The sequence below is a fragment of the Phaenicophaeus curvirostris genome, chromosome Z (assembly GCF_032191515.1).
Source record: "Phaenicophaeus curvirostris isolate KB17595 chromosome Z, BPBGC_Pcur_1.0, whole genome shotgun sequence".
NCBI lineage: Eukaryota > Metazoa > Chordata > Aves > Cuculiformes > Cuculidae > Phaenicophaeus > Phaenicophaeus curvirostris.
The window spans coordinates 76,270,258-76,298,133 of record NC_091431.1 but is presented as its reverse complement, the minus strand read 5'-3'; the positions used below and the strand labels follow the sequence as shown (position 1 = coordinate 76,298,133).

Below are 27,876 nucleotides of genomic sequence, written 5' to 3'. Positions count from 1 at the left end.
CCAAAATGGACCTAAGGGCATAAACTGTGCTGTGTGCATCAAGTGTCTTTTGGAGAAGGCTGTTTGGGAACGCTTTCACCTTCCAACACTGTGGCACCCATGATTCTGGGTCAGAGCTAAGCCCTCGTGCCCTCTCCTGCTCTACAGCATGACGGGACAGCTGTGGGGCTTGGTGGTGGAGCTCCTGTGACAGGGAGAAAGTGGACCCAGGGGAATTAGATTTCTTTCCAAAGTTGTTGCAGCTGGGACCTCGTGATGTCCCCCATGCAGGTTGCTGCAATTGTCAGCTCTCAGAGATTTCCCTGAGGAAAACTACTCAATTGCTAACGCCGCTGCGGCTGAAGTGCTCTCTTACCACAGACTCCATGTCCTTCAGGGTTATCGGCTTCCCCAGCATCATCTTGTAGAACGGTCTGATGAAGAAGCCTAGAAGAGGGAAGAAGGGCAGAACATTACCTCCACTGCTCTGCACTCTTCCCTGACACACAGATGGGACCGCTTGAGGATAAGGAACAGGGACATCTCCTAGAGTGCGAGCAAGGGACAACCCTCCTGCAAGCCATCGTGCTGTAACTCTCGATTATCACAGCGGGTTCTGGTTTTATCTGGGCACAGAAAGCCAAATTTTTCAATTACCAGAATTATGCCATTAATTATCAGATACCATCCAACCCCGTAACATACTGGCAGAGACACAGATGGGAACTGAGCTCCAGGCACTCTTGTCCCATTAAAATTACCATTCTTCTACCAAAGACGACGCTAGAGAAACAGGATGGTGAGCGTCCTCTCTAAAGGGCTGCACGGTTTTTAAATGAAACATCACCAGTCTACAGTGTTTGCTCGCTGATTAGGGGATTTCAAAATTTGGCAGAACTTGTCATTTCTCGTTAAATCATTTTACAGATGCAAACGTGCTGCGCTGACACTCCTGCAGCTGCTCTGACTGCAGGTCTGCGTGGAAACAGCCAATAGAAATGCAGCTGTTTTCCTTTGGGGCCAATGATTATTTAGTAATGATGAGTCTGTAAATTGACCACAACAAGAGGAGCAGAACTGTCTACGAAACACACCTGTTGAGTAAGACACTGTAACTTTTGAATCCCCGTTCACATCAGAAATACAATTTCCAGTAGCTCGGTTCCTGCACTTCCTCTCAGGCCTGGTCCCCAGAATCACTGCCCTCCAAAGCACATCAGTTGCTGGAGCGATTCATCGCACACAGCGCAAACACAGTTTCAGCAGCACAGTGCAACGACTCACCGTCCAACAGCTTCCCGTGATAGACCGCCAGGCCAGCCACCCGCCCAATGAAGGTGAAGTATGACAGATGATCCTCATTACACAGACCTGAGTTAGGATTAATCTGCAGAGTGTAGTTGTCCCTTGTTTGGGAAAAGAAAAAAACGTTTAATAACCAGCCTTTCCAAGACATGGACATTCGGATGGATTAATGAATACTCCACGCTGGAGGCCACCTCCTGTTTGTCCCTGCCAGGGGTAGTGATGTCATTTCTCCCCATGCTCCCACCAGCAGGATCTGACCATCTAGGGTGGGCTGCCCTGATCCAACTGCCTCGCTCTGCCATAATGATCATTTGACAAAGCTAACTACAGCTCCTGCTGGTGGGCAACGGGGTTCCTCCTGCGGCAAGGACAAAAGGCATCACTGAGAACAGTAACATTCTGCCATCAGCTTCAGCGAACAAGACTCCAGGCTAAGAGCTCTCTCCTGCCTTCCACTGCTCTTGATTATTCTTCCAGCCAAATTTCAGGGCTTATAATTGTAGGATTCTCTTTCACTGTGGTTGTGTTTGGTGGCTGAAACATCTGAAGGCCCTGAGGAGGAACCCAGTACAGGCCCTGGACAGAGAACACCTTCTCTGCAGCATCTAACAACCCACAGCCTAGAGAACGCCTGAGACACGCGCAACCCCCAGGATACCAGCAGAGCCACCAGAAGACTGACAGCTTTGAGCCAGGTGACAATGCAGTAAGACTCGTGTGGAGCTGGCTGTCACAATGAGGCATTGGTGTAAATGCAGCAGGTTTAATCTGCAGTACGTCCTTCATCTGTGACTAAAGATGGGGGGTTTAAGTAGATTTTTTTGCTTAGTTCTTCAAATAGCAAGTTAGATTTCTGAACTTGAAACGAAACATTATAGTTGAAGTCTCTGCAGTGATCTCTATCCCGTAAGTGGGACTATTCCCACCCAAGGTTCATCCTGGGCGTGCCGTTCACAGACAGGCATTCTGCCCTGGTCAACGCTGAGGTTGTGTTCCCCTCCAGCAGCTGAACGCGTCTTTCCTGTGACTCGAATGGGAGTGGGGGGGCGGGGATGGGAATTCTCATTGTGGACTCATTTGCTCCCCTGTTTACAGCCCATTCACCACTCCTTAGAGAAAGGAGACAGCTTGATAACTTGGCACTGAGCCACTAAGGCTCCCGCCCACCCTAAAGCCCATCCTTACTGTTGCAAATACACAGTGTGGAATTACAGCACGTTAAACCAAAGTACTTCAGGCAGAGCCTCGTTCTCCCATTACACTTGATTGCTCAAAGGTTTTTAAACTGGACAAAACCAGATCTAAACTTTGGTAAAAGAGTCTTTGACATCCCTCCTTTCCCTAGTGCTGACCTCAAAAATCACAGCTTTGCTGTGTGCAAGTCACCATGGAACATTGTCTGAATAATGGCAATGTTTATGGGATCCCAATGACCATTCAAAAGGTTCTCTGACAAGCATGGAAGAAATTGTAGCAGAGCACAGAGAGATCTGGCTGACAGGAGTGCGTGCTGATGCTCTGTAGAGGATGATCTAAGGGCTTTCTCGTGTCACTTCACCTCTCATACGAAGCTAATGTGCATCCCTTATGAAAAGAAAGATTTCAAAGGACACTTACGTTGCGGAATATTCAAAGAGACCATAATAAGGGTTAAACATCTCCTTGGACAAGAGGAAAAACCACTCTCTGGCCACACCTCCATAGTCCAGTCCTTTTTCTGACTCAAACTCAATCCAGAGCCTGGCTTTTAGCACATCAGGTCTCTTCACAGACATGATTCTTCTGTAGGACTCCTCGAAAATGTTATTTCTGTGGAGCTTCATCTCAAATCGGTTCGGTATGTCAGCCTGTGTGACAGGAGGGTATGTTAGACTCGTTAGCCTCAGTAAATAACTCTTCAGGCAAGTCTCTACCCAGCGGTAACAACTCAAGGACAGATTAGACCCCTGATGGATAAAGTCTCCCCTTGGTATTGTTTTCCAGCGCTCTCTAAGTGCATGGATTGACAGCATGTGCTGACCAGGTAAGTTCCAGAAAGTGGTTCGAGATTTCTTATGGCATTGGACAAAACACTGAAAGCAACAAGAAAAGTGAGAAAAGGATAACTACCGTGCTCTATTTGATAGTGGCATTATCCATGCTCCATTTTAAGGGCATTTTTGCTTAAAGCAGTACCAAATGCACAAGATTTATCAACCACTTTCCTTGCTTTGTCTATGCAGGCCAGATCGGCTTCACAGCGAGAGCACTGCACCACCATGCACGCCCCAGAACCAAATTGCAGAGCTGCAGACCACAGAGAACCGGGTTCCCCATGCTCTCTCTAAACAGGAGGAAGTGAAGGCCTGCTGTGCTTTAGCCCAGGGAGCTAAACTGTGGAGAGACAGCAGAGAACAGCGTTAAGCACTGGTGGAAAGTGACTGTCTGAGCTGATGAACGGGACTGTTGCAGCTGGTCCTGATGGAACGGACTCAAAGCCACTGCTTCAGGAGGTTTGTCTTTTCCTGAAAACCACAGTGCTTATTGTGTGCCATCATCGGCCAAACTCCAGGTGAGAATACAGGGAGCTACCAATGAACAGGCAAAGCCATGGGCTTTTTTTTTGTTTTGGTTCCCACTCAACCCTGTTAGAAGCAGCACAATCAAGAGAAACTGGCAAGCGTGTTATAGCAAGATCCACTGCCGTCTCGTGTCCATGCATGGGACAGCCCAGAGTTTGTCCCAGATACAACATCGCTGAGCCCAGCCCAAAGCAGCGCATTTCTACTCACTGGTTTCTTTAGCTTCTTGCGGAAGTAGTCATACTTCTGTTTGAACTCCCTGGAGTATGGCACGGCCTGTTGGAGAGGGAACCAGACACAAGTTACTTCAGCTGTTTAGCAGTTTGATATTCCAACACCATGTAAACACACAAGAAATCCAAAGCCATGCTATCTCCACTTGTATGCCAAAGGCCATGGGATGGAATCACCATACATGAGGTACAGAAGCCAAAGCGTTCCCATTGCTCCATGTGGAATTTGGGTTAAACGGTAGAAAAACTTCTATCTGGTGCTCCTGTTTAGCAGCACCTTACCCTCAGTTTTTTCTTCTTTAAGGAACAGAAAAGAGCAAACCCCATTTTTAACACAGACAAGAAGATATGGATTGCACTGCTCCATCCATGAGGAAATAACATGCATGCTGTATGATCGCAGATTTAAAAAATTCCCTGTGTTACCCTAGAACAAGGATTTTTACACAGGTCAAAAGATGCAAAATCCAAAGACCCTTGAAAATGAACCCAAGAACAAGCTATGGGGCTCCAGTGAAGCTCTGACATCACCACCAAATGCCGCTTGCCCTCCAGAAGTCTGGGGACACAGCACACACCTACACTGCAGCGCTAGCGAGGCAGGGGAACGGCCATGTCCAGGAAGGAACTTCTCATCCCAGATAAATGAACCTGATTCCTAGTAGTTACCAAACAATCATCAAACCAGATCAAACCTATTTTGTAAATGACTTCTACGAAGGTGTATATTTTCATTAATGTCTTTAATCCAGAACCTGGAAGCAATTAATAATCAAGAAAACTGTTCTTTTGAACCAAGCACCTGTCCCTGTGCAGTATTGTAACTGAATACTCAGTGTGGCTGCCCGTGAGCAGGACCACGTTCTTCACTACCAGCAGCCTAACAGGTTTAAACTGTGCTGCACCACAGACAAAGCCGTGAGGGCACCGGCCCCCATGCAGGAGCACAGGTAGGAGCCAGCCACATGCACTTTTTTTCCCTCTGCTGTTCCTTCAAGGAGAAAGAGCAGACCTAGTAAAGATGGCAGAGCCTGCCCTGAGCTGTGGCCCCGTAATGGCTCCTGCCTCTACCAGCGTGCAGAGTGACGGCACATAACGGAAAACCCACAGCTGTACTTACTGGTCCAGTAATCGCTGGGTTCTGCAGCCGGGGATCTTCCCACTGCGTGATTTTATTATCTGTAAACATCAAAAGAAATTACATCATCACTTCTCTGTGGCCCCACTGTGAATTCCTGTTGTTTTATCTCCCTATGCCTGTTTTCCCTACCATTCCCACACCTCAGGATGCCAGGGTTAGAAGAGGCTGCGTTCCCCAGCCCCCCCAGCCCCCACCACACTGTTTAGTTGAAAATATTCAGAGATGCAGAATGACAACAGAACCCAGTGTGTCCATACTGCTTTATTTCAGCATCTGTAGTAGGAAACCTGTTTGGTTTGAACAGGGTCTCGGACTCGACTCCCATTAGGAACACAGCCCCCATGCCTGTGTGGTAACGGATCCCCAGGCTCTGTCAAGTGACAGGTTAAATTTTCTGTATGAAATCTTTGCAGAGAGCAGCCAAACTGTAAGGCTTCTAAAAGAGTCTGGATTTAAATTTGGAGGGAATTACATCTCTTTGAATAAAAAAGCCCCATGCACTGATCTAATGCCAAGGTGGTAGGACCACTATCAAAATCATGCAATTATGGAGTAAGAGCTCATTCGGCTCTGATCAAAGGTGACTTCGGCAGCCACGTGCCAGAGCCTGGCTCTGCTCATCTGCGGTTTTACAGTGCACTGGGAGGGCGATGCGATTATACAGGACCACAGTGAAACTCCCTGCCTCAGACAACTGCTCCTCATGAGCTCCAGAACACAACAGAATCACAACAGAATGATGATGTTGCAACAAGAAGACAATGCTCCAGAAACCAAACTGGGTGCCACCAGCAACGGCAAGGCTGAAGTCACCATTCCCTATGCTGAAAGGGTAACAATAACACATCTGTGTGTCTGAGTTATGAACTGAATGCTAGGAGAGGAGCCCAGATTTTAGCTTTTGTCATCGCTAGGTTTGGGAATCAACACACTAAGTTTCAAGAAAACTGTTTTTATGGCTCCTATAAGCAAAGAACCAAACCCACTTATAATAAACCACAAGGGCTCTCCACGTCTCTGCAGCTGGAAAAGCCCTGAGCATCCCAGGGGACGGGGATTTGTCAGGGTATGTTCACTGAGTGTGAACTGAAGAGAATCCAAAACGTTCACAAGCACATTTCGAGACATTTGATCTATCGGTTATTTTAACATGAAAATACGTTATTTCTCCTTATGCATGAAGTCTATGTTGTGTTTACCAAAGCTACAGAGGAGGCTGTAAGCCAGACAGCTCCAGAAACCATGAGATCCACAGAGCAGCACCTGCCTTTCTTAGAGCAGCACCCCATGCTTCCTCTGAGGTGTTTCCCTGCTGTTTCCCTCTGGCTCCTCTCCATAAGGCTTCATGTGCTGCAGTGAAGCCAGCAGGGCTCAGAGCCACAAACCCCAGACACCAGAACTGGAAACAACTCCAAGTTTGCCACTTTTTTCTTGCTGCCCTGCACACTTCAGAGTGGACGATGCCCCTGTGTCTAATTCTCTTTTCCGAGTGTTACAAGGACAGGGACATCGCATGATAAATGCTATTCCTGGGCTTACAGGACCCAGCAGTTAGAGGGGGCTGCCCTGAACCCCTCTCCTGCAGCTCAATTCCCTGCCCTTTCCAAAGGGATAACAAATTCATTCCTTGTGCAGCCCGTTTTCTGAACTCTACCACCTCTCTGAAGCCTTCACACAAACCCAACACTCTGCCTTTCCTTACTAATGGGCCTTTGAGAATCCCCTTTCATGGTCCCTCTGGGCCCTTTGCAGGTGTTCCCTGTTTTGTTGAAGCTCAGGACCCTGTGCTGGATGCAGCGTTACACAGCAGCTGTTACCAGTGCTGAGGAGATCAGGATTACGCTCTTGCCAATACATCACGGGAGGAGTTTGCTCATTCAAGTGATGGTATTTTTCAGGCCCTTTTCAACCCAAATTCTGCTAACTATTCCCATTCTGAGTATTACTTGGCAATTTTAAGCATCTTCTCACCTTATACCTGGCTCTCCTACCCTCTTGTTTCCTGCTGAACTAACAAGCACGCTCCCCTCATTCACTGCTCATGCCACTAATGAATACTGAAGGACAGGGGATCCAAGATCAGCTTTGAGAACTCACACAAGAATCCCACCCCACTGACAGCTCTCTGCAATATGGAGGGAAAGCCTTTGTGTTTTCCTTCATGAGGCCTCCCCAGCAGGTAGAATCATAGAATGCTTTGGGTTAGAAGGGACCTTTACTGAATCCAACCGCCCTGTGGGAGCAGGGGCATCTTTAAGCAGATCAGGTTCTCCTATTAAGGCTCCAAGGAAATGCAGAACCATCCACACAGTAGGATGAAGAGAGACTGCTATTTTATTCCTGGATGGTAAATAGCTTTGCTACCTAAGGACCAATTATGGAGAACTAGAGTGTATTTTTGTTGATTGCTGCAGGATTTAGAACTGCTCACAGTTAAAACCTAAAAATATCCTATTTTCAGGCTGCTATGATACAAGCAATACCTGAATTACTTTAACAGTGCTTCGCTTTACCAGTTTATGGAGCACACTTGGTAGCATTAGCACTGCTCCAGAGAGGAGGCTCCTGCATGCGGGCATGAGGCTGTCATACAGTTCCACTCTGGGGTGAGACAAACATTTCAAACCAGGCCGCCAGCACTGGGCAGCTGTGTCCAGCTGCCACTACTCCCAGCATTTATCCTGTATCTGATAATGACACTGACCACATTTGTTGCGTCTTTGCTAATGACTTTAGCAGGAAATGACTGAACTGATGGCTGGTTTTAGCACGGTAACGGTCAACGAGACCTACACATTGTGGGTGAGCGCAGCCAGTTGCACCCACGCTCAATTGCAGCGTGTGTTCTCAAGGTGGCTGTGAAACAAAAGAGTTGGCAGGCTGTCCCCAACCCATCACTGTGGGCAAGTGTCACTGCATGTCTACAGCAATACTGGGAGAACAAACCCTGCTGCTGAAATTGCTTGAACAACCACCGAGTGCCACGTGCTGTGTGCAGCTGTTCCCCAAACACTGCGCACAGCCCTATGGAACAGAACGGCCCCGGCGGGCACCTCCTGTGCTCCCAGAGCCCTATGACTGCAGGGGCGGCACCGCACCCAGAGCAAAGGGTTTGCTGGGAACACGCAGCATCATGGTTAGAAACAGCCTTTTAATAATGACAATGTCATATCTACAACTGCAGATAAGCATTGGAGTTGGTGTTGCTGATACTGAAAACAACACTGTCAGATATGTATACTGGATTTTAATTAAGTTTTGTGCAGCTTAGGTACCCTTGACTAATGGTGTGGTGAGTTATCTATTTCTGAGCAGACTGTGACATCGGTAGAAACATCTCTTTTCAAAGCCCAGGGAATGAACCCAGCCTTTCTGGGCTGCTTCCTTTCCAAACAAAACAACCACTCACACAGCCGTTCTGCGATGCTGTAGTAAGACAGGTCTACATGAAACATCACTTACACTAGAACTCCACTAACAGAACTGAGGATATTAACAGGCTGAGTGCAGGTTGACATGCTGTAAATAGGAAATAAGATCAGAATCAGCGCTGCCACAAGGCCTTCTCAAAGGAGAGGAAAGAACATGCATCATGGTGGCTTCTCCATCACCTGTATGTGGAACTGTGGCTACAGGAGCTCTTCTCATCTTATTTTCTATTCCTAGTGTAGATTTTAATTTATTAAGTGCAAATAAGCCATGGGATTGTCAACAACACCAACAACGAATCTAAAATATCAACGAGAACAAAAGAAACCACAGAGAAGGAATGTTAATGCTTCACAAGTCAGAGAGGGACACAGCTGGATGAGCCAATTAAAAGCAAGCTTCCAGTGAATATACAGTACCGTACGAGGGCACTAAGTCTCTGGTATCAATGTCGCCACATATCAACACCTGGCTTCCTAAATGAAGAGTAAAATTATAAAGCTTTCACTTCGATAGTCATTACCTCCCTCTGCCTATTGCTGCAGTACCCGAGTGCTCACTTACTGTGGTCAATGTAAAACGTCCTGCCGTCCAGGTGGATCCGCTCCTCCCAGCCGGGCTGCAGTCAGGAAAGAGAGAGAGTAAACAGGTTAAAACACAACCACTCACATGCCGCTGGAAGCAGTGCATTATCCACACCCACTGGAATGGCCTGGTAGGTGTCTGCGAGGCAGAAAACACCAAATGACCACAGATGTGTTACAGCAAGGCCCGGAATCCAGGAAGATTCCTAGAACAGGCTGTTGGTATGGTAACTGCATCCAGCACAGCTGATATGTTTGTAAAGCATGGATGTGGAAACTCCTTGCACCAGAGTTTATACCCATCTCCTGCTCCTACGAAACAATCACAGACTGCCCATCCTCAATTTGGTTTGAGAGCTTCTGCTTCTACTGCTGAAATACATGTGGATTATTTACTGTAGAGATGTTCCTGGTGGAACAAGAACACATACCCAATTCCTCAACTCTTCCTTTTACCCATTCTCTTTCCTCATCTGCCAAATTGTTACTGTGCAGAAAGGAGAATAAATGCGCGTCGCTAGTATGTGCAGCGCTGCTCCTTCTGCCTGCATGCTCTACAGGAGCTTCGGCGAGATAAGGATGAGAAACAGTTTCATTGAGTTCTTTTTTGAGAACTTGTTAAGTTCTGTAGTCACTCTCACCTCACTCAAACATGGATTGTTTAACAAGAGTTTAAATTTGTTTCTAGTTATGTATTTCTAGTGACAGATATCAGGCTGTCCTGTTTCACTGCACATTTCACCTCCTGCCATGCACGGAACTGACTGTAAACGGTCCCTTCGTTACTCCGTTGAAGCACCTCCTGATCAAGCAATATCCTCCAAGACTCATCCGTGCCCAATGTTGCTGAAGAACTGCAAACAACAGCTACTTCCACACTATTTTCTTACAAACCATGCTGTGGCTGTGTTGTACCCAGGAAACACAGCCTAGTCAATGTGTTCCCCTGTACATGCTTCTCACGAGCGCACTCAGCAGAAGTGAGGCTATGAGCTGAATTAACACTGCAATACAGAGCTCAGCACCTCAGCAAAAGCGCTGGCTTTCATGGTCTCAGCTCTGCTGTGCAGGGTGCAGGTTTTAAAACCAAAGCAAAGCTCTGTACGTGACAGGGCTGTGCATCCATGTACTTTGGTCACAAGCACGGCAAAACCTCTGATGTTACAATGGCCACTTTCTCTGCAGAATATGGAAACATCATTAAAAAAATCAACACTTATTTAGGTTTCTGAGTGCCAACATGTGCTGGTACATGGAGAGAGCTCGCTCTGACCAGCCTGCTCCGTTCTTCTCTAAGGCAACAGGCAATGAGCCAAAAGCACACAGTCAGAGATAACACCAAGGTTAAGTGTCTTCAAAGCTTGAAGGTTCAGACCTGCAACCACTTCAGAAATATTATGGGCTGGCTGCAAAGAACCTAACTCACGGATCGCAATAAAGCATTTTGGTGCTAAAGAAACATAGCTGGAATATCTTGACGGCAGTGATGACAGCAGCACACGTGCCCACACACAGTACTGGGTCAGGTCACATAAGATAGCATGTATGTGTTAAAACAGATACACGTTGTCGCTTACAGGAAGAGGGCCCAGATCATTGGGGTTCAGAGACGCTTTTGTCCTCAAATGCACTGGGAATTTCAGCCGCGGATCCTCCTGTAACAGAAATATGGAGCTGTCAACCCAGCAGACCAGGTCCAGTTGACAGATAATGCTAAGTCAAACACAGAGTCATCTGGAAAAGAGCCCTCCCTACAATACAGTTACTCTTTTATTCCTTTTTTTGAGAATAAACCAAACCATATCAAATGGAAAGAGCAGCAACATAAGCCATCCCGTCACTAAAAGTCTCAAAAAGGATGGAAATTAGCTCCTTGCATTTTTAATAATGCCCAGGTAATATTACATCAATGTCCAAATAAGGCAAAGTAGGGCAAGTAAAATAGGTTACAGAAGACAAACCCAGACGAACAACGCTGAGTGGAAGATCTGGAAGATTCCCACAGTGGTTTTATGAAAAATTTGGCTTTAGCTAAGGCAAATGCCATAATCAAGTCATACACTCATGGCATTGTCGAGATTGGCAAAGTCATAGAATCATAGAATAACCAGGTTGGAAGAGACCCACCGGATCATCGAGTCCAGCCATCGAGTTTCTATGGCCAGCTTAATCTCAGAATAGCTTTCTAGGACTGGACCCAGCACTGAGCCCTGGGGGACACCACTTGTGACACCACTTGTGACCAGCCTCCAGCTGGAGTCCTCTCAGTTCATCCAGGCCAACTATCAGCTCAACCCCACTGTGCCTGCTAAACCCCGTTCCCAAGTGCCATGACCACATGGCTTTTGGCGGGTTTATAGGCAGGAAAACAGACATGGAAACATCCAAAAGACGGCAACTGATTTAAAAGTGGTTCTCTGGAATTCCTCGTACCCAGGTGGTGGTTTTCGTATTGTGGTCAATGAAGAAGGGCCGGCCGTTGGGCGCTATTCGCATCTCCCAGCCAGGAGGGAGGAAGCTCTGTGCAACTTTGTGCTGTGGTTTGGGCGAGTTGTAAGGAGAGGGCTGAGGAGACTGGGGGTTGGACAGGGTGTCCTTCACTGCTCGGCGCACCGGCGAGTCCTTCATACCCTGGGAGAGAGACAGAGAGAAAGATTTGTCATGTGTCACTCATTATAGCAAAACAAACAATACTTGCCTTCAGGGCAAATAGTTTTTTGTTCCAGATGTCATAAGTACTAGAATTAAACGCTGGCAGTAATTTCCAAGAACTTATTTAGCTAAATTCTGCTCCTTGTAACACGTTGAGCTTTTAGCTATGAAGGAGACAGTCTTTTACCACTTCCCTCTGCAATGATAACACCCACACTACTTGCCTTTGATTTCACTTTTCACTGCAGCTGCCCTGTACGTGTCAGTATTTCGTTTGTTTTCAAGGGAAAAAAATAAAAGCATAGCTCTGTGCTTCCTGGTGCAATAAACCTCACTTCCTGACAGAAGAGCATCCTAATGGTGAGGTGACGTTAGCCTCTTTTCAATGCATTTCTCAACTATCACTTCAGACAAACCAGTTAAATATGGACTTAAAACAAGCTAATTACCCTACATTTACTCACTCATTTTTGAGTAATTTTAGAGGGTGTGGAGGTATTATTCAATGACCATAAAAAGTGAAATAGATCAATGCAATGTATTAAAACAGTTAAGAAGTAGAATATACAGATCCAGAAGGAAAATTGCTTAAGAAAACAGCAATATATAATGGCAAAATCAATAGCAGGGAAAAGCGGCTGTGTTGCGTAACTAGAAAGGAAACAAAATACTAGAAGTACCACAAGGAATTAAAGGTGAGGCGCAAGTGACCTTTCTTGGCAGCACATTTCTCACCTCTAGCGGAGCAGACAAAGTCACTGTGGGGGAACTGAGGCTACGGGGCCGTCTTATCTGGGGCTCGCTTAAGTGGTTGCTGCTGTTCGCTGCTGAACCGACCATGCCATCTTCTGCCAGCTGTGTTGGAAGCAAAGCCAGGTTTAGCAAAGTGTCAGAAATGCCGCTCAACCAGAGCCAGGGCACTTAGAAATTATTGTATTATAAGTTAAATATTAAATATACTTTCTTAAAGATCAAGTTTGTCATTTAATCCCATTAAAATCCCATTTATTAACAGATCAACACAACTTTCAGATCCAATCCTAAGAGCGCACCTTTAATTCATTCATATGTCCATTCCTTCCACTGCCGCAATCAACGTAATCAATACTTTGACACAGATAACAGGAGTAACCAAAAACCCCAGTCATGGCAGTTTTTATGGTTATCCTGAGTTGTCATGACAATGCTCAGGATTTTATTTTAACGTTTCAGAGTTCCAAGGAGCTGCTTCATCTGCAATTCCCCCCACTACAGGAGAAGTATTTGCTGGTTTTACATTACAGCGCTAGAACACATCTCTGCACCTGCATAATGGGCCGCGTCCATGTTGTGGTTCGGTTGTTGTGGTTGACGTAGTAGGTGCGGCCTTTTGCATCCTTCCTCTCCTCCCAGCCCGAGGGCAAGCCCGGCGTGGTGTGCACGTAGGCTACGGACGGCTGCATGATTGAGAAAGGATTCATCATTATTTTATAATGGCTAAAAACCCATTCCATAAGCCTTTTGTTCAAACAAAAGCACCTTGTGAGCTCACAACACAACCAACACAAAGAAAAATGTTTTTTCTGAGTTCATTTCATATTAGCTCCTCTTCATGTCCCTCCCAGTTACCTCACTTTTTCTCCCCAGAGGACTTCTGATTTGCTTTTGCCCAGACTCGGGGTGTCTTGTTCAGGAACATCTACGCTTGCACACCTCAAACTCCAAACTGGTAGATTATGCACAATGACAAAAAGGACCCTGGTGTTTTAATAATTTTTCACTCAAAGGTGTGTGTCTTTCCCTTTATTAATGACCACATGGTTAAGTCAAGATGTCCCAGGCTCTGTTTGTTTTTTTTACCACAGGGTGTCTCGGATCAGCTGCAAGAAACTACAATGGGTTTAAAAACTGCCCTTGTACCATCTTATTACATAAGTGCTGCAGTCTAGGTGAGGTGGCCTGGAGGCACCAGATTCACTCCAAAGTGGAGACCCAACTGCAGAAAGAAAAGATTCTTCTTACTAAATGTTCCACAAGGCAGACACTGTTCTAACAAAAAAACATGGGTAATGGTGCCAAAGGTGATAATTGTCACTAAGGTGGTGATGCCACTACTCAGCACAGTAACGATGTCGTCGTGGAGTGCTGATGTTGTCTTGCAGACTTTCTGCAAGGAAAACACTAAATGTTTAAACTGACTGGGCACTTTTTTTTCTGGGACATAGAGAGGAGAAACCAAAAAACACATTGCAGCACAAACAGCAAAGCTTCTTGATTAACACTAGCCTGGAGATAATCCCTAACACTGCCGCAACTCACCCGGATGCATATGTCAGAAGGGGAGGCTGCCCACGCAGTCTGTTTTTCACCCAAGCACTCATCACTCTACTGGCTCATGAAGCTTTGTTGCTCCCTATGTGGAACTCCTCCACTGCTAAGACACCACTTACTTGTACAAGGGACTGAGACCAAGTGTCCTGTCTGTCAGCAAAGCAAACATGAACATCAGGACGCCCAGGACAGGCAGTTTGCCCAGGTAACCGGTGTAAATACTCGGAACTAGAAAATACAGGAACTTCTGCCACTCACAGGAGACAGAACAAACCACTCAGAGCTCTGCAGGTCAGTGTTTGTTCTCCCATGTAGTAATAACTGCATCAAAGCCTTGTCACGTGCAAGGGGCTTCTCAGTATCTATATCTAGATCTTTGGGTCAATTATTAGCTTAACCAGGTTAAAATATCCATTCATACATCAATTATCAGGAGATTACAATACTAGAGGCTGCTTCACTCTCTCAAAACACCTGCCTTGAGAACAGAGGGATGATTAAATCCAAAGGTCTTCACCACATGAGAGAGTAACAAACAGGGCCTTACCTGCCTGGTTGTACCAATTAGTGCAGTGCTTTAATTCATCATCAATAACATCAATTCCTTGAGAGACAGGCAGTTTCTTAGCACTAAGAAAATGAACCCAAACACCTTCACTTAGCAGCCTGCTTTTATCACAGCTTCCGCTGAACAGGCTTTACATGGCACTTTTCTCATGGATGTGAAATGTGAACTTGATGGTCCTTAAAGAATTCCACGTCAAGCTGCTGACATGTACAACAGCAAGGCAGCGCAGCAGACAGAGGCAACCCTGGCACTTGGACTGCTAAACTCCTGGTGCTCGCTGTACCTCAACAGCACGTTTCCTGCAGCACTGCAAGTTCTTGAGCTGATGTAACGGTTGATGCAAGGTTCAGATCAGGAAGGAATGGTTCCAACATCTAAGCTAGAGAAAGGACTTGTATCCATGTCTGAGATGCTGAAAGCATCTTGCCACCTGAGATGCTGCCCTTGCCTTCCCAACAATCTGCTACTCACAAGGAGATTTATGAACTCTTTCAGACTCTCAGAAAGAGAAGATGTTTTTTACACCTTCCTGAACAAAGCAGGCTGCTGCATTTGAAACACATTTTGAAGGAGGAATGACTGGAAACCGAAGTCTGACACCAGTGACTGCACATGGCAAGGGCAGGAAGGTAAGAAACACAGGAATGCTACGGTATGTCCCTTGCTCTGAAGGTCAAATTACTCCAATGCTCATTTATCCAATTCACCTCGCAGGGGCTAAGAGGTGGTAAGCCCCAAATGGCAAGAATTCCGATTTAGAGTCATGTTTTCCTTCTGCTCTTTCCCAGAAAACACACTATCACGTACTGGATGCACCGCTTCTGCCATTCTGGGGCATCTCGCAGGGAAGATGCACAGCTGTAACAGACATAGGTGAACCTGAGAACACACACCAGAGCTCTGTGCAGAACATCAGGCCTTTTATGTTACTGCATGGGCAGTCTTTGCTTGTTCTGTTAATAACAGGAGTAACTAACTGCTCAGAGACAACTCCAGGTCAGGATGCCAGTATGCATACATCACCAGGCACCAACAGTACGATTTGAGCATCAGTCCCAAGGTTTTATTAAAGGCATGAAATCATTGCTGGAAGAGCTGCCCACAGCAGAGACTTGGCGAGAGGGATGTCTCGGCCTCACATCAGAGCGGATCAGCCAGTGAATGAGGGAAGGACTGGGGTTTTAATTTCATCCACCCTTTGGGTGCCCAAGTTAAACCCCTGCAGGCAGAGACACGTGTGTACACAACGATACACATACTCCCTATTCCTCAGAGCCTGCAGCTGATGCTCTGAACCACCACATGGCTCACGAACACAGGAAGCACTAAGCCATGCTGGAGGCTGCCTGGAGAGCAGCCTCTGCCTTGAGGTCTTCAGCTTCATCCCCACATGAACCACAAAGCAAGCAGTGAAGTTACCCTTTTCTCGTCCTTATCAATGACCGTTTGTATGTTCTGACCACTCCACCAAAAAATACATATACAGCGGAAAACTACTGCCCAGAGACAGACAGTGTGCACTGCACAGCACAACAGGATGTGGTAACTTTCCTCAGACCTCTAAGGGCTTAGCCTTAGAAACTGTGGAAACTGAGGATGCAGTCTTTTTCTATGCTCTACGTTCTTTCTCCAGCAAAGGCATTCACTGTAATTCTTGTTCCTGCTTCGTGTTCTTCAGGGTACCTGCCTGAGTCAGGATATCAGCTCTTTAGAGGACAGCACAGGTAACAGGATAAACTGCGGAACTGCCCAGGCAACCAGAAATGGAAACCGAAGGGGTCAGAAGGTTGATTACCACAGTGCGAGACAGAAACCAGAGGAAAACAGATGAGGAGACTAAGTAATGCCACTGAACCGAGTTATGAGGTGGATTTATTTCCTTCCTGAACAGGCCAGTGCTGGGAATTCAATGCTGGTTTTCCACTCATCCTACCTCACAGAGCTGGCGGACAGTGATAAGAAGACTGCCTTTCCCAAGACTGCTCCAATGCTTTCCAAACCATCGGTGGTCTGAGAACAGTACATAGATGATGTTGAATTTAAACAATTGATAATTAAAGTATCTGACAAGATACCTGGGGAAACTGAGAGGGCTGGCAGTGACTCACAGACTGTCTGGCCCAGTGGTGACTGCTACACAACCTCACGTTTGCTCTGCTCAGGCTCCTGATACTGCTGCAGCAGAGCCAACACAAGGTGTGGGTCATTTGGGGATTTTAAACTGAACCACAGAATCATTTAGCTGTAGTAACACACAATCTTCACTGTGTTATCAGCTTTAACTGGGAGGACACAGGAACCCAAGACAGATGCTCCAATTACGCCACCTGAGCTTCCCCTCCTCTTTACACTCTCATGCAAGCAAACCTGGCAATCAGCAGCTGTTCTCCTTATAATGGTGTTTGCCCTTCCACTTCCTTTCCCTGTGTTGGGTACCACTGTAAAAGCTATTGAACCACAGAGGTATTGAACCACTTGGGAGATGGATCAAGAGCCTTTTACCCAGAACCTGGACGCTGTTCAACAACTGCCTTCAATTAACAGTGGGAAAGGAAAGTATAGTGGTAAAGGACAAAATACCACAAGGACGGAGATGCTGGGACACACAATGCGCTACCTTACGCTTTGCTTAGAAAGATTTCACACTGTGCCTGCACAGAGGGACACCAATGGTCACTGGGGACTTAACAATAAATACATCCTGAGAAGCAAAGTGGTTAACAACCACAGACATTTACCCAAACAAGCATTTCCTCTGTGCTGTCAACACCTCCTTCATTACAGGTACTCAAATAACGAGTTTACTCCTCTGCTGTGACTGGCCAATGTCATATCGGCCGCGCTGAACCTAGGGCAGATGAGACACCTTTACGGTTCCACACAACATTTAGTACATCCATGTACTATGAGCTATCCAAATGCTCAGACTCAGACCCATGGGAGGAAATCAAGTAGCAATGGTGTGGTTAAACATGCTCTTTAACAGCCTACTCAGGCCCCAAAGTTGGCTGGACCAACTGCAAACCATCAGAGACCGCTTCCCACCTCAGTCGTGCACCAAAACAGACAGGGTGGGGCCACTGGTTTCACACAAACCAACAGTAATTAAAGCAATCCATCAGGACACGCCATCCCGGAGTTTAAGTGCTGGTCCCGGCCCAGCGAGGGGGCTATAGGAACTCTGAAAGCAAAGCTGAAGTGACCCAAAACTGTTCCTGCCGACATACTGTGTGTCTGCAAACTGCAGGTGCCTGAAACACAGAGAGAACAGCAGCCTTGGAAGATGATGTGTTGGGATTTGAATGCACAAATCCTTCTGAAGCCCTAAGTCCTCTCCAGATTTGTGTTTCAGAGTACCAATGCAGGTTGAAGACAACGGGCCCATCAGCAACTGCAATATAATAAGGTAAAACATCTATGATACGACTGTACTAATCATGAGTCACTGAAGACTGAATTCAATTATTTGCAGAAAAATAGTAATGTTTTGCTCCAAAAAGTGTAATTGGGACGAGATGCTCTGCCAACAGAGACCTGTGCATCACAGTTCTATACAGCAGGCATCAGCAAGTCAGGCAGGTCTGGCAGAGAAACAAAAACGTGCTATTTGCAGGAACAAACACAAGTCTGTTCCGCTGGGTCTAAGCTTCAAACCCAGTAAATATACGCAGAATATACACAACACCTAAATCGATCTCTGACATTGCCACATACAAACAGGTAACACATTGAGCTCAAATTACAGTTCTTTCCCTGAACCTAATTATCTAGGAGCGTAGATATTCCCAAAAGCTAATTATGACAGTTGCTGTAAAGTCATTTCTATGAAATCACTTGCTCCAGGCTGACATTTATGCAGGTTAAAAAAGAATGGGATGTTTTCAAGGAAGTTGAATACAAATCTAAACTGTTTTCCTGGTATTACACTTCAAAAAGCACCTCCAGAATCTTACTGGGTGGTCAACATAAAATTCAGTCTTGTATTGCTGAGCAGCTGCTAGAACATGGAAAAGGGCATTAGACAAGGCTGTTAGGAGCTGCATTTACATAACAGGTTGCCCAGAGAAGCCATGGCTACCCCATCCCTGGAGGTGTTCAAGGCCAGGTTGGATGGGGCTTGGAACTGGATGGGTTTGAGGTCCCTCCCAGCCCAAACCATTCTGTGATTCTAAATGATAGATCACTGCATCTCCACTTTAGATCTCAAATTAAGACCAGCTCTAAGAATTAAAGCGCATTGGTCTAACAGAGCAAGGGAGGGCAGACGCAAGCTGGAAAAACAGCTACATGTACACTGAACTGTACCAGTACCAGTTTTCAGAGTAAGGTGTTGTATCTTTCAACAGGACCCAAATCCACCCCCTTTTTATGCAGATATAGTGCTTGATAAAGAGTATCATTACCGTTGGCTCCTCACCACCTGTGACAGTTGAAGAACGTGCTCTCCTAGCAGGACTGCTCTGCTGTTAAATGATATTAATGTTACAGGTAAGTACATTTGGTGATGAAGGTCAAAGATCACTCTCACATCTTTAGGAATAAGGAATCATAAACACTTGATTTTATTGGAAGAGAGCAATTAGATGGAAATACTATTTAAGACAATAGGAAACACCCTGAGGCATCACTCACTGATAGCCAAATCAGAGTTCCATACAAAAAACACCAAGTGGACTAATTCCAGGAGCTCTCATATCCAATTCTATATGCTTACTATTGTTAGTAAGAGCAATGAGAACGTTTACAGTAAATGTAATGGATTTTTTTTTTAATCCTATCAAATTTTGCATGTTCTGCCCATGAACACAGGATTTAAAAGCAAAACGGTTCCACTCTGGTCATCAGTGAGTACACAGAAAGAGTCAGATGGGAAGGACAGAACCGGCATTTTCAGTTTCCAGTATGCGTTGGAACAGACCAGTACTGTATTTAGAGAGAAAGGATGTATTTTGCTGCTAGATGATAAACCATCATTAGCTTAGTAAGGATTAAATATGGTTGAGATCAGGTAACGCATCCTTGGTTTAGAGCAAAGCTTTCAGTTCTGCTGACTGGAATATCTGCAACTGAAATGAGTGTTCTACAATGTACAGGGAAAGGCACCGCACCAAACTCAGCCCAACCGAACCAGACAAAGACACCCAGCACCAGCAAGAGATATTAAACAAAGCTTTCAGAGCCAGTTTTGTCTAGCAGAGTGAGAAGGCAGCAAAGGAGCAACTGTACTGGAACCCACACCACTGTTCACCCAGGAGAGAAGGCAAAGAGCCAGGTAAGACTTGAGAAGTCGTTCTTTGAAAGAGATAAATACTGTGGTTATGGTAAATGGCTGCCTAACAACAACAGAAAGAACGAGCAAAGGAGAGACGACAGCTTTAGCCACAAACTAAGTGATATCCTCCACTCACTCAATGTTCCCATAAAAGATACCCAAACAGAGCTATTTGTAGATTCATGTCAAGTATTTCTAATAAAAATAAGGGAAACAATCCCAGAAAAGTGTCATTTTTCAAAAATACTGAATTCCTTTGAAAACAGGAGCAGTTTCATCCAAAAGCATGCTGCGCAATCCCTGTTCCAGCAGTCTCTCCACTGCTTACCACCTCTGCAACCCTCGTACTCGGCTGTAGGACAGAACATGCAGGACATTCTCTCAATCACAAAGGTGTGCAGAGTTACGATGTGAGAGAGAATCTTTTTATAAACCACCTTTTTTATCTTTCCCTGTCCTAAGCAATTTCTTCAGTAAAATGGCAGAAACTGCTGCTTTCCCGTATCTCTCTGATTAAAGAACTACCCCAAGCGCAGCTCTATCGCTTAGAGGGCTGTCCCAAAAAGGCTCCTTTGAACTACAACTGGGTAACACACCAGTCCTTCACACTGCACAGGTTTGTATATCCCAACTGAAGCCAATTCATGGGACACAAACCCAGAGCCGATGGAGTGTCCTGTGGCTGCGACAGCTCCCCAGGCAGATGGTGCTCCTGCCTGCTCCAACCCTGCGGCAAACAACCCTCAGAGGATCGTTTCTCTCCACTGACCGTGCATCTCTGGTTTAGTACCCTCAGGCTCTCTTGATAACTGAAGCCAGTGTGACTCTGCTCTCAGTTGCCAAACGATTTCTCTCTCATGAACGCCCTTCTATCAGCTGCTGACTGTGATGATATGGATTTGGTATCCGTTACTACTGGGGATCACCCACACTGCTTACTGATCTGTACTGGCCAGAACTGCCCGAACAGAAGACATGATGCAGAATGAGATGTGCAGACAAAAGCAAGAAACAGCAGGGAGCTCTGGTTTACCAATGATAGCTGAGACTGTTCTGCAACGGTGTCTGTCACACTGCAGGACCTCAACCTTGAAGAAGGATCTCTTTGCTGGAAAAGACAAAGAAAAGAGAGATGTCCGTAAGTTAAGATGGCTTCAGACATGGGGGTGTATTCAGTAATTTTACTTTCCTCACATGCAACCCAAACCCCTAAAAGTTAATATTTCTCTTTCAGCATCTTCAGTTTCTGCCAAAACACAGCAAGCACAATTTAAAACAGAAACCCTCAGCATTCCATTCTGGACTGTTTCCAATTAACTGAGACAAGGAAAGTACCTGGATCCAGGTTACAATGCTTTACTGACCTAATCTAGGAGAGGAGGAGAGGCCACCCGACGTGGGAAGGCAGGCAGGGCAAAGAACAGTTGTGGGACCAGCGGCAAAGAGAAGATTAACAGGATATACGGATGTAGGCCCGCTGCTGGGGAAATGCCGCTGCATGGGCTTCCAAGTTCAGCCTGCAGCCCGCAGCTCCCGGCCAGCTTCATGGAAAGCCAGTCTAGAGCTGCTGGGTTGGGACAAGCCCGAGGTCCAGTCTTCCTGCAGGCAAAGTCACGAAGCTGATCTCCCAAGGATCCAGAGGAAATGTCACGTGGGCAAACCTGAGCACATGGATTATGGCTTGTGTTCAGCTGGGAGTGCTAAACCTTTCCTGCCTGCCTGGCTCAATCCAAACAAAGCTCTTGGAGGTCTCTACGCTGTGCTTGGCAACCTCCCACACAGGAGCATTTGTTAGTCCAGGGCAAGCACTGCTCACCCACAGCATTGACTGAGGTGCTGGGTCTGGCCCCAAGTGCTCACAGAGTCCTGAGCTGTGGGAAGTGCAGCGCAGACACGATCAGCCTTGACAGATCTGTGGGGCTGAACACTCCTGAGCTGCTCTGTCTCCATGTGCAGGCTTCAGTGTACTCAGACAGGCACCTTCATGGAGTTTCGCTGCCTGCTTTTCCCGTTCCTTTCAGTATCTCAACACCCTTACACAGGGTAACGAACAGTAACAGAAATTCGAAATGCTCTGACAATGTCTCACTCTGCTAGTGTGGGCTGAGTCTAATTGCTATTGCACTGATAAGAATGATGCTATCACTCCATGGCTCACCAAAGAGCTAGCTTGTACAGGAATATAATTATTTAATTATTTTAATGAAGGTAACTTTGCAGCTATACCATTTATTGATTCTTCTTAGTGTAAAAGAAGAGTAGGCCCTGATCTTGATGGGGAAATGACTTGATGTACTCCCTGCTCTCCATGCTGAACCCACAGGTCTCTGCCAGAGCACAGGTGATTCTCCATGCAGATAGTTTGCCAGCAGAGCCGGAACAGGCTGACCCCTAGTAACATTCACATGGTTGTGAGACACCTACTACCTAGGCTCTTTGTACTTTGGATCAATCTGCACCTCATCAAAATCCTATTTAAACAGAAGAAGAGTAAATACAGTGTCTTATCTCTTGAACCTCATGGATGAAATACTGAATACATCACAGCATGTTCTGTTTAACACTTACAATTACTTTTTTATCTAACATAAGACTTCCCTCTGCTTGCACCTCTATTATCTTATCCTTTGTGGCATTGCCAGTCTGACAAACCAATGCTAACACAAATACAGAGAACACTGTTTGGTTTTACCTCAAGTAAAGTCTTACAGCGAGAGACACATTGTTTCCACACTAGCCATTTACAAACTCATGGAGGATTTCACCAAAACTATCTACTGTCAATTCTAATTCCTAGTTGGCCTTGTAACAGTCGCTCCAGTGAACTGTGGGGTTTACAAAATCCTAACGTAAGCAAGCATATGCTTTCACACAAACATGTACAGTCAAAATACTGCATTTAAGAAAAATTATCAGGCAGTAAAATGGGTGATGACTGACAGAGTATTAGCAGCTTCTCCTCGTTCCTTTGGAAATTCTCAGCTCAAACCTCTCTATATCAGGTACCGTGTTTCCCTCAAGCTGTTGCAGCAGCAGAGCCTGCGGTCAAACTCTCACAGAGAAAACATTAAATCCAAACTGAGGAATCCTGCTATCTGTCTGCTCTATGGTTGAAACTATGATGCATTTTTGGAAGCTAATTTTAACTGTCAGCTCAGGTTTTCCAGCAATTCCTACCCATTCACATAAATGATTCAGATGCCAGCCAACAGAAGATTGCAGTAACAGAGGCTCAGACAGAGAGAGCAGCACATCACGTACAATCAAAGAGGTGACTTGTTCCCCATTGGAGTCAGGAGTGACCTGAAGCCTTCTGCTCAGCTCCTCAGACAGCTCTTGAGGACTGGTCCGGGACACGGGAGACGCAGGAGGCGGTGGCAACGACAAGCTCAGGGAATCACCACTTGCACTCGCCTCCTCTGAAATGGTTTCCCAAGGCTGGCAAATGAGAAGAAACTATGTTAAGGGTTTATAGAGACCAACTAAGCCTTCTTCCTCCTTGCCTTTATGTGACAACCTCATCACAGCAAATAGCTCTGATAATCGGCCTTAATCATTAACAAAATAATCCAGCCCCCAGAATACACAAACTTTGCTCAGCATGAAGAAGTCACAGGGGAAAATGGGTTTCATGTTGGCTTCAAAGCAGTCTTCATGTTGCGATGACAATGTTTTACAATTCAACGCCAAAAAAGATGTGCTAAAAAGAGCTCTCAGTACATAAATTCTATTTGAAATTTTGCTCAAAACCTAAGTAATCCTGCACTCTTACTAAAAACCTGCAATAAACAACTGCTAATTTTAATTCAAAATAAAATGCATAACAGAAAGAACTTATTAGCATCTGCAAATCAAATACCAAGGTGACGGAGTGCAACAGCAGTTCCAGCAATCGATCTGTTGCTCTGAATAACATTTAGCGAACTCAAAGTAGCTTTCATGAAGAATTTTGTCTCTGATTCACATTAAATAAAATATTCCTTAAAGCTGAATGGAATTAGAGCTTGGCACAAACTCCCCCTTAGGCCAAGGAATATCTACTCCATCTAATTGGTCTAGTCTAGCTAGAAATTAAACAAACACTTACCTCTTTAATAAGATCTCAAATTCTAACTAAACCCAAGTAAGTCCAGGAAAAAAAAACCAGCTTCTCTTTCCTCTAAATCAATACACTTGAGAAAACCAAGGTACACGGCAGTTCCAGGCAGTACATTTCCCTTATTTTTACAACTTACTCCCCTGTTACTCAAAGTAGAATGTTCGCAGTGTTTCTGTCAATATAACAAACAATGCTTGGAACTGTATTTCTCCCAGGCTTTGCACAATAGTTCATATTGGGCTCCCACAGATGAAGGGGACCTGGAAAGCAGAGCTCTGTTCAGGCTTTTTATTGTGTCACTGGTATTTCCACACCACAGGTAAATGCATTATAGTGCCTGCTGTGCATTCACAAGCTCACTAACGAGAAACACATCAGCTTGAAGTGTAGTTATCTTGTTAAACCCCAGACCCTTACACACCTCAGGAATGTCTCCACTCTCCATAGGTTCCGGTTCCAAATCCTCACTAATGTGCCTCCGAGAACGGAACCGCCTATGGGCTGCTTCTTGGTTTATCTGTCTGATATTGTTGTCGGAATCGGATCCCACATCACTGGAGAGCAGCGAAGCGGAAGCATGGAAGGAGAGAAGAACAAGAAAATGCTGAATTGACACATCTACTTTGTCTGCTGCTTTCAACACATCAGCAACACTGTTGGTTGTAGAATTCATTATTCTTGCACGTGCCAGGCTTCACAACATAGAAGACCATTCAATCCCTCAATCCAAAGTGTCACAAGCCTTGTGCAACACTGGAAATTGGCACTATTTACACATTAGAGTTGGCTGAGCAGATGGAAGCCCCTGCTCACATACACACCCCACTGTTACTCGTCCTCTCCATCCAGAACCATTGCTGAGCCAGAGACTTTACCTCTGCCTCTGTCTTCACGTCAACGTGTTTTCCTTGCTGTGACAGCGAAAGCAAACCAAACAGCTGTGGCATGGATGCCTTTCTGAACCGGCTGCAACGCTAGCTCAGCTCCCACCAGCTGTGATGGAAATGGAAACAACCCAGTTTCCCTGATGGAGACCTGCCTGGCTTGTGGGGCTTCTCCGTGTGCCCAGCTAGAGAGACACCCCTATTACAGCTCTCAAAGGGCCAATGTGGTCAGAAGGCAGTACAGGATCTGAATCTCTCCTACAGACACCTATTGACCCTTACCAATCATAACGATAGCAGCTGATGAGATTGATCGACCAAACACACAGTGCTTAGTGAACAGCTCAAGTAAATAGCTCCAAACATACAGAACAAAACGTAACTGGATTCTAACTATGATAAAGGCACTAGACAAGAACAACCAATAGTGCCTTAAATAAGAACACATTTGCATTATTTAGCTCTGATTATGAATATTAAGAAAGAATAACCGCTACTGTTGTGATGAGTGACACAATGGAGGCCTGAACAGACTCCCCACTGGCACCATCTGTGCACACAGTTAACATTGTCTCTACACTGAAAAAACAATCAGTGTCTCCTCCAAGTAATCAGTTTAACTTCATTAGAACTGAATAGAGTTGACCTTTTTCCCTTAACCTTTTTAACAGTCTCTACAGAAGAAAGCAATTTATTCCTGTTATATTACTTACTGACAAATTCCACATCTGTCTCCCGGTTTTCAAGGGTGTTGTTAGTGCAATGCTTCCCCCTCCCACCCCTCTGGATTCCCTGCACCTTCCCAGGACACCCGTGTGTACGTGATTGGCTGCAGGTGGGGATGGCTCTTTGGTTCTTAGAAAAAAAGCTGTTTTCTTTTTACCTGAACGTACCTGGACTTTGGTTCTCGATTCACTGGCACATTCATGAATAAAGCATCTTTTCAAACATGCAGCTCTGCACCAAACCCATGATTAATCCATCACCAAAACCAATAGCATGCCTTTATAAAACCGTTTCCTAAAATTCTTGCTTAGTGCTTTTTCCAGCCTTGAATTTGTAAACTCAAAATAATTTGCTGGAAAAAAAATCACTTATTGATGCTTTTACACACATCCACAAAGCATGGCAGCATGCTGCCACTTACATCAAACTTGGTCGATGCCACTGGGTTGTCCTGTTGTTATGGTTGACATAGTAAGTACGCCCCAGGTTGTCCACCTTTTCTTCCCACCCAGGAGGCAGTGGTGGAGGTGGCAGCTCCTCCTGACGTTGAGATGCAGCGTCATTGGGATCAATCACATCCCACCCATGCTAAGGGGTGGAGAGAAAAAAAAAATATTGTTTACAAAGCTGGAAAGGAGGTTGTGGTGAGGCAGCTGCTTGAGGAAACGGCCTCAAGTTGCCCCAGAGAGATTTAGATTGCATATTGGGAAAATTTCTACACAAAAAGGGTTGTCAAGCACTGGCAAAGGCTGCCCAGGGCAGCGGTGGAGTCCCCAACCCTGGTGGGGTTCAAACCTTGTGGATGTGGTGCTTAGGAATAGGGTTTAGTGGTGGAGTTGAATTATTGAAATGGCTGCTGGCTGATAAGAGTGCTGAGAAGTCTTTAAATGTGCTGTGCCTGCATGAGCTTTATTCTCTGCAGAGTCAATGCTGCCAAGGAATAAAGGAAATGAGATAACAGCCCTTTTGAAATGACCGCTGAAGAAGAGGCACCCAATACAGGCCCTTATGTTTATAAATTATCAGAAAAAACTTTCTAAATTCTGCCCCTTGGCACTGCTTCTACTTCCTCACAAACTGAGTCAGACAGACTTCAGATTCCATTGTGGCATAGGAAATACTTTGAAATACTTAAAATGGCTGAGAAAACACTGAGTTAATGGAAAAAACAACCAGTGTGTGTGTCGGGGAGAGAATAAGGTGCCACCAGCACGGCTCCCAGGGTTTGCTCTCTCAAGTTACAACTCCCACAATTGTCCTTGGATCTCAGTGCTTCCACAGGCATTAAGCCTTACCTCAGATTCATCCCGTTGATCGTTTTCTTCCTCTTGGCCACCGTTTTTAGGCATGTAAGCCATCTTCAGCCTCAAGAACCCCTTTACACGAGACTTGTGGCTAGAAGACAAGCAGGTACATTCCATTCAACAGCCCTCAAACAGCTGCAAATAACGCGCCTCAAAGTAAGAAATGTTTCACAATACAAAGGTCCCCCTCTTACCTTCTTGGTCTGAGGAGGAAATCCTTAAAAGTGTACGGCCTTTCCATCGTTGGGTCTTCAGTCTATAAAAACATCAAAGAAAATGGCAGGTTAAAGGGTCTGCCCACAGCGCAGAGCCATACAAAGAACGTTCTCATCACAGAGGCAGCAGCAACGCTGGGGAAGACGTTAAATAATGAGGTCAGGGCATGGAGAGGTCCCAGGAGACAGACAGTTGCTGAGGCAGCCCACTAGATGCCACTGCAAACAGCAGAGACAGGCAGAAACAGGCCACCTTCCTCAGGGTAGGCAACACTCATGGGCCAGGAAGAAGAGGTGGGAAAGACCAACCAGGCAACCTCCTTCCACCTTTTTCCAGTCCCCCCACAGCAGTGTCCAAAAAGGCTGCATCCATTCCAAAAAAAAAGGTAACGTTATCAGGCTGACGGATTGTATCTGCTGATCTCCATTTAACTCTAAGTTTCATGGAGCCTTAAACCTCGGAAACTTTCTACGACCTGAGAATCTCAGCTTTCTATCAAACAAGGTGCATCCTTCCTGCCAGTGAGAACATGGATGCTATAGGTACAGAGCCAGGGATTTAGGAATTACGTGGTAAAGAACCCGACAAGATGCACACACGCTGAAACTGC

The 27,876-nt window shown here is 45.7% G+C and overlaps 1 protein-coding gene across 10 annotated transcripts in view; it reads right to left on the bottom strand.

Annotated features, from left to right (window-relative positions):
* Positions 1 to 27,876, bottom strand: part of NEDD4L (NEDD4 like E3 ubiquitin protein ligase) — a 112,322-nt gene that overhangs the window by 8,799 nt on the left and 75,647 nt on the right. For 5 of the 10 annotated variants that reach the window (XM_069880783.1, XM_069880788.1, XM_069880787.1 and 2 more), the window contains 18 exons: positions 27,245 to 27,306; positions 27,042 to 27,141; positions 26,168 to 26,334; positions 24,558 to 24,690; positions 23,299 to 23,475; positions 21,071 to 21,145; positions 19,169 to 19,228; positions 13,192 to 13,323; positions 12,623 to 12,742; positions 11,669 to 11,866; positions 10,813 to 10,890; positions 9,216 to 9,270; positions 9,071 to 9,127; positions 5,202 to 5,260; positions 4,059 to 4,124; positions 2,905 to 3,134; positions 1,264 to 1,385; positions 356 to 426 (listed from right to left, as the gene is read on the bottom strand). In XM_069880783.1, coding sequence (XP_069736884.1) covers positions 356 to 426; positions 1,264 to 1,385; positions 2,905 to 3,134; positions 4,059 to 4,124; positions 5,202 to 5,260; positions 9,071 to 9,127; positions 9,216 to 9,270; positions 10,813 to 10,890; positions 11,669 to 11,866; positions 12,623 to 12,742; positions 13,192 to 13,323; positions 19,169 to 19,228; positions 21,071 to 21,145; positions 23,299 to 23,475; positions 24,558 to 24,690; positions 26,168 to 26,334; positions 27,042 to 27,141; positions 27,245 to 27,306 — 1,962 coding nt within the window. The remainder of the gene's footprint in view (positions 1 to 355; positions 427 to 1,263; positions 1,386 to 2,904; positions 3,135 to 4,058; positions 4,125 to 5,201; positions 5,261 to 9,070; positions 9,128 to 9,215; positions 9,271 to 10,812; positions 10,891 to 11,668; positions 11,867 to 12,622; positions 12,743 to 13,191; positions 13,324 to 19,168; positions 19,229 to 21,070; positions 21,146 to 23,298; positions 23,476 to 24,557; positions 24,691 to 26,167; positions 26,335 to 27,041; positions 27,142 to 27,244; positions 27,307 to 27,876) is intronic. The other 5 variants (XM_069880784.1, XM_069880780.1, XM_069880785.1 and 2 more) reach the window with 3 other exon arrangements.